Source organism: Scyliorhinus torazame, chromosome 15 (genome assembly GCF_047496885.1).
Source record: "Scyliorhinus torazame isolate Kashiwa2021f chromosome 15, sScyTor2.1, whole genome shotgun sequence".
Taxonomy (NCBI): domain Eukaryota; kingdom Metazoa; phylum Chordata; class Chondrichthyes; order Carcharhiniformes; family Scyliorhinidae; genus Scyliorhinus; species Scyliorhinus torazame.
The window spans coordinates 168,417,694-168,435,661 of record NC_092721.1 but is presented as its reverse complement, the minus strand read 5'-3'; the positions used below and the strand labels follow the sequence as shown (position 1 = coordinate 168,435,661).

The 17,968-nt window shown below is 45.4% G+C and overlaps 1 protein-coding gene across 2 annotated transcripts in view; it reads left to right on the top strand.

Annotated features, from left to right (window-relative positions):
* The first annotated feature begins 8,136 nt into the window (after nt 1-8,136).
* Nucleotides 8,137-17,968, top strand: part of LOC140391967 (LHFPL tetraspan subfamily member 6 protein) — a 244,909-nt gene continuing 235,077 nt past the window's right edge. Inside the window, exons 1-2 of one of the 2 annotated variants that reach the window (XM_072477068.1) lie at nt 8,137-8,485; nt 8,920-9,439. In XM_072477068.1, the coding sequence (XP_072333169.1) occupies nt 9,052-9,439 (388 nt within the window). In that variant the 5' untranslated portion in view covers nt 8,137-8,485; nt 8,920-9,051. The remainder of the gene's footprint in view (nt 8,486-8,919; nt 9,440-17,968) is intronic. The other variant, XM_072477069.1, reaches the window with a different exon arrangement.

The window sequence follows — 17,968 nt, the reverse complement described above, 5'->3', positions numbered from 1 at the left end:
CTGTAATCCATGACCATCCGTTTCTTTTCCCCAGACCGGACTACCACCACTTGTGCCCTCCAGGGGCTGTTGCTAGCCTCGATGACCCCCTCTTTCAGTAAACGCTGGACCTCTGACTTGATGAAAGTCATATCTTAGGCACTGTACCGCCGGCTCCTGGTGGCGACGGGCTGACAGTCGGGGTGAGGTTCGCGAATAGTGAGGAGGGTGCAAATTTCAGTGTTGCGAGGCTGCATACCGTGAGGGGGGGCAAGGGTCCGCCGAACCTCAGGGTCAGGCTTCGGTGGCTACATTGGAAATCCAGGCCGAGCAGCAGGGGGGCGCAGAGGTGAGGGAGGATGTACAGCTTAAAACGGGCATATTCAGCTCCCTGGGGATCGCGAGATTCGCAATAAGTACCCCTTGATTTGGACCGAATGGGACCCAGAGACGAGGGCAATGGTTTGGGATGCGGGATAGGTGCGCAGGGAGCAGCGCCTTACCGTTTCTGGGTGCACAAAACTCTCCGTGCTCCCGGAGTCAAAAAGGCAGGGAGTGTCGCGCCCATTAATCTGGACGAGCATCATGGAGTTCCGCAAGTGCTTTGGCCGCGACTTGTCGAGGGTGATTGCTCCCAGCTGTGGATAGTCTGAGTCATCTGCCGAGTCGGAGTCACAAAATGGCCGCCCCCGTCGGTCGCACGTGTCAGATTTAGAAGATGGTCTGGGCGGGTCGCCGCGCGGCACAGGCCCGTGGCGTGGCCGAGTCTGGGGAAGGCCGAGAGGGGCTCGCAGAGTCCGCGGGATACGTGCCAAAGTTCTGGTAGGCCACCTCCAGAGAGGTGGCGAGCGTTACCGTTTCCCAGGAGTTGCTGCCTAATATAGTTCGATTGGATTCCAGACACATAGGCGTCGCGGATGTGTAGGTTCATGTGGACCTCCGCGGTCACATCTTGATGGTCACGGTTTCTAGCGAGCATGGTGAGCTTTTCCACGTACTCGTCCAGCGATTCCCCTGAGCGCTGCCGGCGAGTAGAGAGCAGATGCCGTGCATGTACCTCATTGATGGGTTTTACGAAACGCTTCCTCAGAATCTCGATCGCCGCGCTGTAGTTGGCCGCCTTCTCGATCAGGCCGGAGATTCTGTGGCTCACCCGGGCGTGGAGTAGGCGCAGCTTGCGAGGCTCGGTGACGGGGTCTGCCGAGGAGTCCAGGTAGGCCTCAAAACACCGAAGCCAATGTTCAAAAGATTCTTTGACTTCCGGCGTACATGCGTCCAGGTCGAGCTTTTCTGGCTTGAGACCTCTGTCCATCCTATCGTAATCTGTATATTAAATTGATATACCCTCAATTATGACACGAGAGAGTGTACTCGTAAAATGAAGGCTTTAATAAACAGAGAACTTCGCCAGCCGGAGAGATGAGTGCTCACTGAGCGCCGCCCACAGGACGTCACCTTATATCCGGCCCCTGGGAGGTGGAGCCGGAGGCGGAGTCCCCCGGGGGTTCCAAACCCGGTCTTAAAGGGACATTACATGCATGATCTTAAAGGCACATTACCCATTCATCACAGACAGCATCTAGCAGATCCTCAGGTTAAACCACCATCAGTCAGCTCTCCCCCTCCAAGGAGAAAGCAGCCTATGGTCATCTGGGACTATTGTGACTTTACATTTTTACACATTGCTGCCACTGTTCGTCAGGTGGAAGAATTAAACATTTGTGGAAGGGGTAGCAATCAAACAGATGCTTTGTCCTGGATAGTGTCAAGCTTCTTGGGTATTGCTGGACCTGTACTCATCCAGGAAGAGTATTCCATTACACTCCTGACTTGTGCCTTGTAGATGGTGGACAGACTTTGGGGAGTCAGGAGGTAAGTTACCCGCTACAGTATTCCTATCCTTTGACCTGCTCTGGTAGCCACAGTATTTATATGGCTAGTCCAGTTCGGTTTCTGGTTAATGGTAACCCCCCAGGATGTTGATAGTAGGGGATTCAGTGATGGTTATTCCATTGAATGTCAATGGGCGATGGTTAGATCACCTCTTGGTGGATTGTTAGAGATGGTTATTGCCTGGCATTTGTGTGACGCAAACGTTACTTGCCACTTGTCAACCCAAGCCTGGATATTGTCCAGGTCTTACTGCATTTGGATATGGACTGCTTCAATATCTGAGGAGTTGCGAATGATACTGAACATTCTGCAGTCATCAGTGAACATACCCAGTTCTGACCTTTTGATGGAAGGCAGGTCATTGATGAAGCAACTTAAGGAGCAACACAGTGGCGCAGTGGTTAGCACTGCTGCCTCACGTCGCCGAGGTCCCAGGTTTGATCCCGGCCCTGGGTCACTGTGTTTGTGGATTTTGCACATTCTCCCCATGTTTGCTTGGGTTTTGCTCCCACAACCCAAAGATGTGCAGGATAGGTGGATTAGCCACGTTAAATTGCTCCTTAATTGGAAAAATTTATTGGGTACTCTAAATTTATTTTAAAATGATGAAGCAACTGAAAATGGTTGGGCCGAGGACGCTACCCCGAGGAACTCCTGCAGTGATGTACTGGAACTGAGATGATTGATCTCATCCATCTTCCTTTGTGCTAGGCATGACTCCAACCAACCAGCAGACAGATTTCCCCCTGATTCCTATTGATTCCAGTTTTGCTAGGGTTCCTTGATGCCATACTTGATCAAATGTTGCCTTGATGTCAAGGGCAGTGACTCTCACCTCACATCTGGCATTCAGTTCTTTTGTTCATGTTTGAACCAAAGTTGTAATGAGGTCAAGAGCTGAGTGGAACCCTGGTGGAACCCAAACTTTGCATCCGTGAGCAGGTTATTGCTGAGAAAGTGCCGATTGATAGCGTTATTGATTACCCCTTCCATCACTTTACTGATATTCGCGAGTAGACTGATGGGGTGGTAATCAGCCCGGCTGGATTTGTCCTGTTCCTTATGCACAGGACATACCTGGGCAATTTTCTACATTGCCTGGTAGATGCCAGTGTTATAGCTGTATGGGAACAGCTTGGCAAGGGTTGCAGCAAGTTCTGGAGCACAAGTCTTCAGTACTATTGCCGGCATATTGTCAGGGCCCATAGCCTTTGTAATGTCCAGTGCCTTCAGCCATTTATTGATATCATGTGGAGTGAATTGAATTAACTGAAGATTGACATCTGTGATACTGGGGACCTGCGGAGGAGATCGAGATCGATCAGCCACTCGGAACATCTAGCCGAAGATTGTTCCGAATGCTTCAGCCTTATATTTTGCACTGATGTGCTGGGTTCCTCCTTCATTGAGGATGGGACTATTTGTGGAGCCTCCTCCTCCAGTGAGTTGTTTAATTGTCCATCACCATTCACAACTGGATGTGGCAGGACTGCAGAGCTTAGATCTGATCCGTTGGTTGTGGAATTTCTTAGCTCTGTCTAATACTTGTTGCTTATGCTGTTTGGCACACAAGTAGTCCTGTGTTGTAGCTTCAGCAGGTTGACACCTCATTTTTGGGATGGCTGGTATTGTTCCTGGCACGCCCTCCTGCACTCTTCATTGAACCAGGCTGGATCCCCAGGCTTGGTGGTAATGGAAGAGTGGGGGATATGCTGGGCCGTGAGGTTACAGATCGTGATTGAATACAATTTTGCTGCTGATGGTACACAGCACTTCATGGATGCCCAGTTTTGAGCTTCTGGATCTGTCCCAAGTCTTTCCCATTTAGCTCGGTAGTAGTGCCACACAACACGATAGAGGCTATCCTCAATGTGAAGACAGTACTTTGTCTCCGCAAGGACTGTGTTGTAGCATACCGATACTGTCATGGACAGAAGCATCTGTGGCAAGCAGGTTGACAAGAATGAGGTTACGCATGTTTTTCCCCAAGTGGGAGGAAGTGTTGGGAGAGGGTATGGAGGAGGGGTTCTGGTGTGAGGTGCTCCGGAGGGTGAACGCCTCCACCTCGTGTGCGAGGTTGGGGCTGATACAGCTGAAGGTGGTGTATAGAACGCACCTTACAAGGGCGAGGATGAGCCGGCTCTTTGAGGGGGTAGAAGATGTGTGTGAAAGTTGTGGGGGAGGCCCCGCAAACCACGTTCATATGTTTTGGTCCTGTCCAAAGATGGAGGATTACTGGAAGGACGTGTTTAGGGTATCTCTAAAGTGGTGTACATGAAACTGGACCCGGGCCCTCGGGAGGCCATATTCAGGGTGTCGGACCAACCAGGATTGGAAACGGGCGCGGAGGCAGGTGTTGTAGCCTTCGCCTCGTTGATCGCCCGAAGGCGGATCCTGTTAGGGTGGAGATCACCTCTCCACCCTGTGCCCTGGCGTGGCGGGGGGGGGGCCTGCTGGAATTCTTAATGCTTGAAAAGGTCAAATTTGAACTGAGGGGAAGGATGGAGGGGTTCTACAATTCATGGGTGTTATTCATTATGCACTTTCGAGAATTGGATCACATCGAACATTAGGGGGGTTGGGGGCTGGGAAGATTGGGAGGAGGGGGGCTATATGTGTTAATGGTGACGATGGGTGATTCCTAATTCCTATTTGTCATTTATGTAGGTTAACATGCGGGCCAATGTCTGGGGTTTGGTGGGAGGATGGGATCTTTGTTATCAATATGGGGATTGACATTACATTCATTACTGATTATTGTTGGGTGTAAAGTTGGGAGAAAATGTGAAAAAGGAGGAGAATCAAAAAAATGTATTTTTAAAGTATGTTTTTCCCCTTGTTGTTTCCCTTACCGCCTGTTGCATTCCCAGTCTAACACCCGGTTTGTGGTGGTGCTACCGAGCCACCCTTGGTGATGGACATTGATGGACATTGAAGTCCCCCACCCAGAGTACATTCTGTGCCCTTGCCTCCCTCAGTGCTTCCCACGAGTGGTGTACAACATGGAGAAGTACTAATTCTTCAGCGGAGGGCAGGCAGTACGTGGTAATCAGCAGCTGCTTTCCTTACCCATGTTTGACCTGGTTCTATGAGACTTCATGAAATTTAAAAATCTTCTTGACTTGAAGATTAAAAATTTGCAGGGCAATGGGGGGGGGGAGAGAATAAACAGGGGGAGTGGGACTAATTGGATAGCTCTTAAAAAGAGCCAACTGAACATCCTCCTTTATGTGTTGTAAGATCGTAAGATTCTATGAATCTGTTAGACTGCACAGAGACTGAACTGGATACCAACCCAAATCCTGTCCCTTCATGTTTGCTCCATATCTGCCGGCTGCATTCAGAGCACAAATTTTGAGGACAAACAACTCCAAGATAGTAGATGGAGAATGTTACGGAAAAAAGTTATAAAAAAGATATAATCACTCAGCCGTTTAAATTAGTAAATCTGACATGCAGACAAGGATGGGGGAGAATGGGGGGCGGTGGGGGGGAGCGCAGTTCAGTTTTCACACAGTCTAAATATCGTGTGAGCTGGCCTTAGCTAGAGAGTTTGTTAGAGAGCAATCTGCCTCCCTAACCACAGTTTCCTTGACTGAGGTCAGCAAACACAACACAGATGAGAGATCAAAACCATCCATTGGCATCAACATGTGTGGTTCCCAGTTAGAGCAGAGCTGGGTTTGACGTTGATATCTCTGCAGCTGAGTCACCTGCTAACACTTGTTGTTGCATATGAGAAACATGGCCAATTGTGCGAGGTACGAGGTAGTGCCCCATGACACAACAATGTATAATGTAAGAAGTATTATTTGCCATAAATAACTTTCATATCCATTAATGCTAATGAATGTGATTATGTAGTATAATCCTGTTGGCTCGCTGTCAAAGTTGCTCTATTTTTACTGCCTGGTAGATTTGACAACAATACAGATGAAAATTATCTGAAGTTGCAATCACAACTTTAGTTGCATTGGACATGCTTGAATTTCAAGCAAAGTCATCATGATCATTTTGCCAGTTTGTCTGTGGGTCTTTCACAGCTGCCCTACCAAACTGATCTTTACCTGAATTCCTTTTGGCCGCCTTATCTCTAATATACACTTACCTAACAAAAATTGAAAGTACCAATGATCCCACTATCTGCAGCCTTTTGGGGACAGGATTCCCAATTTCTGTTACCCTTTGTGGGAAAATGTGCTCCATGATTTCTCTCCTGTATGGGCCTAGCTCTCACTCTAAGATTATTCATTCTTCATTTCCCCACCAGAGGAAACAGTTACTCTGAATCTATTCAATCATAGAATCACAGTGCAGAAGGAGGCCAGTCGGCCCATCGGGTCTACACCAGCCCTTGAAAGAATATTTTTAATGTTTTAAACACGTTGTTTGGGCCACCCTCCATTTTATACACTCAAGAGAAAATGAGGCGAGTTTATGTAGCCTGCCCTCATAAATTTTTTTTTTTTAACCCTGGCTTTATTCTGGTGAATCAGCACCGCACTCTCTCCAAGGCCAATATATCCTTCCTGGGATGCTGATGATAATTGTCAGTTTTCAATTTTGTTCACTGACAGTGACATCGATTTAAGACTTTCTCTCAAGGAGAGTCTTGATGTTTCTGACAGTACTCTTGCAGGAATAATGTCGGCTGCGGCGCTGAGGACCCCGGTTTGAATCCCGGCCCTGGTCACTGTCCGTGTGGAGTTTGCACGTTCTCCCCATGTCTGCGTGAGTTTCACCCCCACAACCCAAAGATTTGAAGGGTAGGTGGATTGGCCACGCTAAATTGCCCCTTAATTGGAAAAAAATAATAATTGGGTACTCTAAATTTATTTTTTAAAAAGGAATAATGTCGGTGCTCGCAGGTTGATCTGTCAGGGGAGGATTGAGCTTGTCCCCTCATTTTTCTTGTCTCGGCCATTTTGCAAGCTAACCACAGCCGAGCTGAGCTACCTCTTCATCAGCAGAGGGTGGCAATGCACCTTATCGCCATTCTCTCTCCACAGATGCTGTCAGACCTGCTGAGATTGTCCGTCATTTTCTGTTTTCACTTTCAACACTGTTAAGCTACAGAGCCCCCCATCTAAAGTGTAGAAGGAAACTTTGCAGCAGCATACAGGGACCGTTACCAAGTATACCTCTATGGGGTGGCACAATGGCAAAGTGGTTAGCACTGCTGCCTCACAGCTCCAGGGACCCGGGTTCAATTCCGGCCTTGGGTGACTGTCTGTGTGGAGTCTGCACTTTCTCCCTGTGTCTCCGTGGGCTTCCTTCGGGTACCCCGGTTTCCTTCCACAGTCCAAAGATGTGCAGGTTAGGTGGATTGGCCATGTTAAATTGCCCTTAGTATCCAAAATATTAGGTGGGGTTACTGGGTTACGGGGATGGGGTGGAGGCGTGGACTTAAGTGGGGTGCTCTTTCCAAGGGCTGGTGCAGACTGGATGGGCTGAATGGCCTCCTGCACTGTAAATTCTATGATTCTATGATAAACAGGGAAGAGTCAGCAGTTACAATGAGGCAACACCAATGGTGGCAACACAAAGTTTGTCCGGGAATAAATGTATCGTCAAGGATTCATTCACTGCACAAGTGTACACAAAAACTCCTTCATTGTGTAATAAGTCTGCAACCAAATAAAGAATTGACTACACAATAAATGTACAGTCAATGGTCCATTCGCCTGCACCGCCACAATGGACTGAATGGCCTCTTATCCTCTGAGATACGGCGATTGAGACTGTAAGGGATAGAAATGGTTACTTCTTGGGCTCGCAGCTTTGTCACTTCTTACTTTGCTGTGATGTCCCTGTGCACTGACCGTGTGTGTGTGCCAGTGAGTGGCACTGCTGCCTCACAGCGCCAGGAACCCGGGTTTAATTCCTGCCTTGGGTGACTGTGTGGAGTTTGCATATTCTCCCCGTGTCTGCGTGGGATTCCCCCGGGTGCTCCAGTTTCCTCCCACAGTCCAAAGATGTGCAGGTTTCGGTGGATTGTCCATGCTAAAATTGCCCCTTAGTGTCCAAAAAAAGATGTGCAGGGTAGGTTAAGGGATCATTGGGATAGGGCCGGGGTAGTGAACTTGGGTGGAGCGCTCTTTTCAGAGGGTCGGTACGCATTCCATGGATTTTGCATTGTACGGATTCTGTGACTTGCTATACCGATAAAAATGTTAAGAGACTCTCTCTGAAATTCACGTGTTCCCCTGTGAGGGGCTGGGTGGGCGGGTGGCTGGCTGTGTAGGCGGGGTTTGACTCTGGGAGTTTGTGTGTGATTGACCGCGCCGGGTTGAGCTGACAGGAACATTCATTTCTCTCTCTCTCTCTCTCAGTCTCTCGCTCTCCTCCTCGGAATGTGAGTGCAGAACATTTCCTGTCGGGATTGCGGTCGAACAGAAGCGCCACAGGACGGGGATTTACTTGGGAGGGAGGGAGAGGGTGTTGGGTGGTTACTGCTTCAGGCGTTTAGAGATCCGGGAGGCAGAGACACACAGAGAGTACAGCGATTCTTGTGGGGGCACTGGGATCACAACGGAGGCAGCCAGCCTGTCCTAGATCAAGTCCTTTCCAAAAATTCAATCTTTTCGCATCCCCGGCAGGTTTCGTGGACGATGTAAGTAACAATTAGTCAATTTCATCAACTGGGTGAATGGAAATGCCACTTTTTGCTAACGCCACGTTAAGAGTTATTTTTAATCGAGCGATTGTTAGGATAAAACATCCCAGATAAACATCTTTCAAGTTTGTATTAACTTCCTCTGCCTGGTGTGAAATTGAAAGCGGCTCAGCCGGGCGCGGGTGGGTTTCCCCCAAAACAATCGCTTCTCAGCGACTTGCTCCCGAATCATTTTCTCGACAAGCGGCGATTCCCACCCTCTGGTTTTTGTTACCAAAAAAAACTTGTATAAGGTCGCGCTCCTTAAACATTCTGCTGCTGTCAAGCTCAGAGTCCAGAGTATTTCAGACACACTTAAAGTGCGAGTGGGAACTTTAAAAAAAATAATGATAAAAATGCAATGTGATAAATTTGCTCCATTTCCTTAACAGGGTCTGTCAGAGGGGAGGAATGCAGAATGCTTAAGGATCTGCTTTGAAACCACTCCGAAGTTCAATGGGATAATTGTTGGTTGGAGGTAACCCTGCAGGAAAAGCCGCGGAAGTTGCTGGGGGGGTGGTGGAATGTCTTCCAGCTTGACCTGCGCCGGGATGCTGTGGACGCTGCTGTCCCTGCTCTGTGCTGCCGCCTCCTGCACCGGCTTCTTCATGCCCTACTGGCTGCTGGGCTCCCAGCTCGACAAGCCGGTCAGCTTCGGCGTGTTCCGCCGCTGCACCTACCCGGTGCGCCAGGAGGGCCAGCTGCAGTCCGTGGTGATGGTGGAGCAGTGCGGCAGATACGCCTCTTTCCTGGGCATCCCCAGCCTGGCTTGGAAGATCTGCTCGGTGGTGACCGGGGTGGGCTGCGGTCTCCTCCTGCTGGTGGCGCTCACCGCCCTGATGGGCTGCTGTGTTTCCGAGCTCATCTCCCGGACGGTGGGCAGGGTGGCTGGAGGCATTCAGTTCGTGGGAGGTAAGCACTGCCATCAAGTTCATTACTATAAACATATATCCATCTCCTGCTTTAACTGCATATTCAATATATGATGTATGATTGAGTTAACTACAGACTATCAGTCCATAAACTTGCTGTGAGGGCCACTAATTCTTGCGCAAACATCAGATGCACATCTATAGCAAATGCACAATGAAGCCCTCCTGATCTGTCCAGGTGATGTTCTGGATCTGAATTGCAATATCCATAATCACAATGCTAGAAACACTGGGCAGGTCAGGCAGCATTCATGGGCAGCAATAGAGTTTCTACACTTACAGATGTCCTTCCTTGCCTTCATTGGTATATTTAATTTTACTCCACAACTTTTCTCCGTTCATAAAAGTTGGTGTTGGCTCGATGAAGGAGCAATTTATCTCGTGCCACACCCTCGCCTTCTCCCCTTCACATTGTTCTTTTCCACCAAAATGATGATCCAAAGCCATCTTGAATGCCTCGTTTGATTGTGCCTCTACACGCTCTCAGGCAGCGTATTCCAGATCCTAACCACTTGCTGCGTGAATCACATTGATTCTTTTGCCAATTAACTTAAATCTGTGCCCTCTTATTTACAATTCATCCACCAAAGGAAACAGTCCCCCCCCCCCCCCCCCCCCCCACCTACTCTTTCCAGGCCCCTCATGATTTTGAATACCTCTGTCAAGCCTCCTCTCAACACCCACTTCTCCGAGAAAAACTTTCCCAATCTATCTATGCAACTAAAGGTCCGCGTCCTTGGAACCCTTCTTGTGAATCTTTTCTGCACTCCCTCTAATGCCATCTCATTGATGTTCAATTTTACTGGGTAAATTGGAAGCCCTGTTTGCCTACAACACAATAGATGTTACATTTCAAAAGTAATTCATTGATTTTAAAGTGCATTGGGATGTCGTAAAGGCATGAAAATATTTTTAAAATGCAATATCTTTTTTTGTAATACATTGGGAATAATGTTGATGTGGCAAAACCTTTGACATCCAATAGTTTCAGTCACATTTATTAAGATTGGTGGTAACTCTGCTGAAAAGCATTATGGGGTGTGAAATAGAATGGTCGAACAGAATAACAGTATTACTGAAGTTGGTTTGACGAGAGCTGGTAATGAGTCACTGATGAATAGAGGTTGACTAGGTTGGGAAGAATCCAAACTGCTTATATTGTCCTTTAGAAACTGGATGATGCCAGATCTAGAAAGCTCTGATTCCTAAAAGGTGGCAATCACCTTGCATTTTTGTTGCATTTGAAAGCAGTTTCTGTAATATCTGACTTTAATCAAAACTGAAGGAAACACAACTGTGCAATCAATAATAACATTTTTTTAAAGTTTGTGCAACAGAGTTATACCAAACTGAAAACTCCAATATTGACGCACAAATAGGATAGACTGCATGCACCATTATGTCTGGTTGTGGACAGAATTGCATGGATACAGACAGCTTGAGGTCAGTCGAAGCCAAACACTGTGGTTAAGTGTAGTAGATTGGAACCTGCATAAACACATGTAAGATCACAACATGGAATTCAGATGCAGCATTGCCAATGACTCACGCAATCGTATGAGTTTTCTTTGAAATTTATTTCTTGGTGAATACATCAAAGGTCTGGGAAGGTTATGATGTATATTGACACTACTTTTGAACGTCTCTCCAAAGCTCAGATGAAATGATATCCTTCAGTGTTAAATGAAGGATTTGATATGCATTGCCACATGCAGACTGCTGGGATAACATACGAGTGACATATCTACAAGTAAATTATAATCAACCATATGAGCTTAGATTGATAAGATCATCTTATTGGCTCTAACGTCTTGTGAAGTTTCAAAACATTTCTCCCCCCCCTTCCCCCACTTCTTAATTTTGTCACATCTTCTTCCAAAGGCTCTGACTTGTGATAGTTAGTAATTCTGGAGACGCTGTCTGCCCTATGACACCTTAGCCAAGTGAATTATTTTCACATGTGAGCCAGACAGTGAGTTATTCAAGCAATTAGCAGCAAGAACTCTGGAAAATCTTTCTGATATCTTGTCCAGAGATGTTGAGCTAAATTGTAACATTCCAACCCTCATTCCATGTAATCAGTGTTGTTTAGTGATATGTAAGTGATCATTGTGATATCTAAGTGATATATGTACCCTCTAAACATTTTGGGGAAATTGTGCATGAGTATTTTTGGAGTTTTTAAAGCTCCATATCATCAGCTTAAAGTTGCAGTGCAGTGTCAGTTTGTCACTGGTATTTTTAACCAAAATCCTATTTCCACTGTTAAAGTATAAAAATGACAAAGTGATATCACAATACAACTTTAACCGACCTTGAGCTTCAAAAACTACAAAATTCTAAGGAAATACAATACTCTTTCCCTCTAGAAAACCCCACATGCTAATTGCTGTCACTTTGATCAGTGGAATAGTGAATCTCAATAATAGTCCCATAGCAAAATTAATTAATTATACTTCCTTTCTGAATGTGATAAATGCGGATGTGATTTTCGTTTTGGAAAACTCACTTGGCAGCGTAGGCCTGGCTGTGGTTGATTTGCAAGCATTTCTGTTTCATTCACGCTCATTCTCAACGTTTGTGCTGGAGGATTAATGACAATGGATGATACTTATTGTTTATGTTGCTGTTTCCGCTGCGACTGCCAAGGTTGGATTCAATGGGGCAAGCATATGACCTTTATGCTTAGTTTTGCATTGGGTTAAATCAGCAACAGAACTTTCTTGTGTTCTTTGAGTGGGCTGGCTTACAACACAACCCTCATCTCTGGATCATTTTTTGCATCTTCCATTCGCTACACCTTTGAGATTTGAAAGCTTTTGGCATTTGAATTGTGCAATGAAAATATCCAAAAAGATGGTCAAAGTAGTTAGATCACAGAACTGAAAGGGAAGTGAACTATTTAACATCCCAGTATAAACACATTGATGCAACTGATATGCAATTAACCTGGACCTCTTGTGAGGGCAGGGTTATACATTCTCATTCAGGCCTTGATAAGGATGGATTTTGGAGTTCAGTTTGCATAGGATTTGCACCAATATGGATGACAATTCCTGTTCTGTACCAAAAATGTATTCAAATACTCGAGGCCAGATAGGGAGAGGTGGTAAGTCACGCTGATGTGAGGCAAAGGAAGTAGGTGGGTCGGGACATTCAGGTAATAGCTTACTAACAGGTTTTGTTCATTTTGAAATTGGATAGTTCCAAGATCGTTACAAATGAGTGAGATGTAGCCAGACACTAACATATTAGAAATTTGATTGTCAAATAATGCGTATGTAGGTTAATGAACAACCCAGTATTAACCAGATGACACTTGATTTTTTTTACAATTCAGCAACATGTATTAATTTCCTATCTCCACTTTTGTTGCATTTTCACTCTGGTGATCACACAGAAAAGTAAAGACACTGAAAAAATACAGTAAAGTCATGTAGTTCACTCGAAAAACCATTGATTTTGATTGAATTTCAGAGTTAACAATGCTTGACCTCAGAGTTATTTGGAGTTTTAAAGCACCGGATTTGCACCAGGCCGTCGTAAGCGCCTGATCTGAATTTCCTGCTGACTTTAGTTGGAAATCGAAACACTTTGAATGCATTGCACAGGGAATTTAATACCTTGCAGCTCATGAATTGACTCAGGCAGTCTTCTATATAAGGCCTGTGGGGAATATCATGTTCAGTTTGTGCCATGCTGCAGGGCTGAATGTATAAATTGGATTTAAGTCTAGCAGACAGTACAATGGGATGATACAGCAGCCTGTGACTTACTCTTATATATTTATAGCCAGTGTTGGAGACAGTTCAAGATTGTAGCCTTGAGGCATTCACCCCAATGGAAGGGAGCTGAGGGACTATGCTATAACACATGCTAATGATTTAGAAATGGCTGCCATATGTCTAGTTCAGTCCTTCCAATGTGTGGATTTCATTTTAATTATTAGAAAAAACATTAATTTTACCTGCAGGTTTTTCGAAAGAGCAAGGTGCAGCAGTGATGGTGACAATACTGATTTAACATAGACTTGTTGATTTGAGACCTGAATATCGTACCAACAGCTTTGCCCCTCCGTCGATGGGAGTGAGCAGAGAATTTCTGATTTCAAACTTGCGTTTACATCACAAATCACATTAAGTTTTCAACAAAGGTGCTTAGACTTGATGCATTTTTGAATATCTGCTGTCCTAGTCCACTTCCTGTGCCAGGCAACATGAAACATGGCTGCGTTCTGATTTTTGGCAGAGGGCAATAGGAGATTATCATAGAATCATTGAATTTACAGTGCAGAAGGAGGCCAGTCGGCCCATCGAGTCTGCACCGGCCCTTGGAAAGAGCACCCTACTTAAGCCCATGCCACCACCCTATTCCAGCAACCCCACCTAACCTTTTTGGACACTAAGGGACAATGTAGCATGGCCAATCCACCTAACCTGCACATCTTTGGACTGTGGGAAGAAACTGGAGCACCTGGAGGAAACCCACGCAGACACGGGGAGAACGTGCAGGTTCCGCACAGATGGTGAACCAAGCTGGGAATCGAACCTGGGATCCTGGAGCTGTGAAGAAACTGTGCTAACCACTGTGCTACCATGCCACCCTAATTTTCATTAGATACTTTGCACCAATACAGTATAGAAGCCTGAATTCAGAGATTAATAATAAAGGACTTATGCCATTTATGTTAGCAACTGTGAATTGATGGCTTTAGTGCAAATTCAGAGGTTTCGCTCAGTTGTGTTGCAATTCATTACATCTTTTGCTTCTCTACTTGAGTAAACTCAAGTACTAATTTACCTCTTGTTATTTCCTCTGTGTATGTCTATATGAATTAATCAATTGCTGGTGTAATAAACATTACCCTTTCAATTGTCCTTACATTGCAGCCTTCTCTCCTGTTTAAACCAGGAGCAATTAAAATTACCAGCAGCAGAACTCACTACAACATGTAAATAAAGCCGAAAATGAAGGTTAACAAAGAAGCAAAGAACTTTGTTATCTCATCAGTTTGTGCTACTCCTCATATTCCTTCAATATAGTTCAAAAATAGGAATGTAAATGGGCTAAGGGATTTCTATGTGAACCTGATTTCCCAATGGTTATTTCAGTGGAGATCACTTAGCTTTATTGAAATTAAAACCTCCATTCTCAATTATGCATAATTATGGGAAAGCAGTATATGCATATGTGTGCATGAACACTTCCCTGTCTGGATTTCATGCAGATGGATTGATGAAAATGTCTCCCCATCCGTATTCACACCATGGTTGTTTGCCAGCTTAACCTTTACCAAAAACTCTGATGTTGTAACTATAAAGCCCACCCTAATAAAGCTATGCAAAAGGTTGGCAAAATCAATTTTTGGAAACTGGTTACTGAAGCACATCCAATTTATTTCAGCGCATCTGTGCACTGGAATGAATTGGATTTTGTTTATTGTCACGTGTAACAAGGTACAGTGAAAAGTATTTTTCTGCGAGCAGCTCAACAAATCATTAAGTACAAAGAACAAACAAAGAACAAAGAAATGTACAGCACAGGAACAGGCCCTTCGGCCCTCCAAGCCCGTGCCGACCATACTGCCCGACTAAACTACAATCTTCTACACTTCCTGGGTCCGTATCCTTCTATTCCCATCCTATTCATATATTTGTCAAGATGCCCCTTAAATGTCCCTATCGTCCCTGCCTCCACTACCTCCTCCGGTAGTGAGTTCCAGGCACCCACTACCCTCTGCGTAAAAAACTTGCCTCGTACATCTACTCTAAACTTTGCCCCTCTCACCTTAAACCTATGCCCCCTAGTAATTGACCCCTCTACCCTGGGGAAAAGCCTCTGACTATCCACTCTGTCTATGCCCCTCATAATTTTGTATACCTCTATCAGGTCGCCCCTCAACCTCCTTCGTTCCAGTGAGAACAAACCGAGTTTATTCAATCGCTCCTCATAGCTTATGCCCTCCATACCAGGCAACATTCTGGTAAATCTCTTCTGCACCCTCTCTAAAGCCTCCACATCCTTCTGGTAGTGTGGCGACCAGAATTGAACACTATACTCCAAGTGTGGCCTAACTAAGGTTCTATACAGCTGCAACATGACTTGCCAATTCTTATACTCAATGCCCCGGCCAATGAAGGCAAGCATGCCGTATGCCTTCTTGACTACCTTCTCCACCTGTGTAGCCCCTTTCAGTGATCTGTGGACCTGTACTCCTAGATCTCTTTGACTTTCAATACTCTTGAGGGTTCTACCATTCACTGTATATTCCCTACCTGCATTAGCCCTTCCAAAATGCATTACCTCACATTTGTCCAGGTTAAACTCCATCTGCCATCTCTCCGCCCAAGTCTCCAGACAATCTAAATCCTGCTGTATCCTCAGACAGTCCTCATCGCTATCCGCAATTCCACCAACCTTTGTGTCGTCTGCAAACTTACTAATCAGACCAGTTACATTTTCCTCCAAATCATTTATATATACTACAAAGAGCAAAGGTCCCAGCACTGATCCCTGTGGAACACCACTGGTCACAGCCCTCCAATTAGAAAAGCATCCCTCCATTGCTACCCTCTGCCTTCTATGGCCTAGCCAGTTCTGTATCCACCTTGCCAGTTCACCCCTGATCCCGTGTGACTTCACCTTTTGTACTAGTCTACCATGAGGGACCTTGTCAAAGGCCTTACTGAAGTCCATATAGACAACATCTACTGCCCTACCTGCATCAATCATCTTAGTGACCTCCTCGAAAAACTCTATCAAGTTAGTGAGACACGACCTCCCCTTCACAAAACCGTGCTGCCTCTCACTAATACGTCCAGTTGCTTCCAAATGGGAGTAGATCCTGTCTCGAAGAATTCTCTCCAGTAATTTCCCTACCACTGAAGTAAGGCTCACCGGCCTGTAGTTCCCGGGATTATCCCTGCCACCCTTCTTAAACAGAGGAACAACATTGGCTATTCTCCAGTCCTCCGGGACATCCCCTGAAGACAGCGAGGATCCAAAGTACTTGAAAAGAAAAGGAAATAAAAGAAAATACATAATCGAGAAAATTCATAATAGAGAAAATACAATAGTTTGAAATGTTTGGAAGCATTGATATAGAGGTGATGGGACAGGTCGAGTATGGAGGAAGGGGTGACTTGTCAGAGCTGTGTCATGAAGGACATAGTTTTAAGGTGATTGGAGGAAGGTATAGTGGTGATGTCAGAGGTAGGTTCTTTACACAGAGAGTGGTGTGTGTGTGGAATTCACTACCAGCACAGGTGGTGGAGTCTGAGTCATTCGGGACATTTAAGCGACTCTTGGACAGGCACATGGACAGCAGTAAATTGAAGGGGTGTAGGTTAGGTTGACCTTAGATTAGGATAAATGGTCGGCACAACACCGTGGGCCGAAGGGCCTGTACTGTGCTGTATTCTTCTATGTTCTATATTCTATGTCACTAATCAGCAGGGATTTCACAGCAGAACAGCCTGCTGAGCATCACACACTGTGCATATTTCAGTTCTGATCTGATGCTTAAACATTTGGGCTGTGTTGGCAGCCAAAGTGCATGTCCTTGACTTCATTTTCCTATTTCTTTTCCACAAAATGATGTCCAATCAACTTAATGGGTCACGCCATGGCATCTTCTTCTCTTTAACTCAAGTTGGCAGACCATGATCTGAATACTTGGCAGGGGTCATTAGATTTGATTGGAGTTAGCTCTAGGCTCTTTATGGTTTAATAGTATTTCAGTCTTTGTGACTCGGGTATTTGTACTCCTTCACGCAATCTCATTTTTTGAACTAGTCAAGCAGAAATGAAAGTATATGCTAAATGTTTGGGAGGTTGTCTCTAAAATCTCAACTTCATCCACATTGATTTATGTTTGCTTTTTTTAATAATCCGCATTCTTTTTAGATATTTGGGTAATCCAGATAAATGTTTATTTTTGCTTTTTCGTCTAGGCAACTTTCTCTGACAGGTATCCCTGTACCCAATAGTAATCTACTCTTTGGTGATTCTGTGGTGTCAGCCTTGGCTCAGTAGTCGTACAGTCTTGCCTCTAAAATCAGAGGATATGGGTTCAAGCTGTACCACAGAGACTTGAACATGTAGTCTAGGCCGGCAGTTCAATGCAACACTGAGGGAATGCTGCATTTTTGGAGATGCTACTTTTCAGATATGCTAACTGGAGGCTCTGTCTGCACTTTTACGCAGAAGCAAAATATTCCATAGCTTTGAGGCGGAGCAACAAAGCTCTGCCAATGCTCTGGTTAATATTTATCTCAGAACCAACACTGCTGAAAAAAGGTTATGCTGTCTTTTATATCATTGCTTTTATGGGACCATGGTGTATGGAAGTTGGTTGACATACTTTTGTATGTTACAACAGAGACCACATTTCAAAAGTACTTCATTGGCTGAGGCCAGCCTGAGAAAGGTATTATATAAATGTATGTTCTTTCTAATGGATGCTGGGCACTGTCTGATACATTGGCCAAGGCAGCACGGTGGTGCAGTG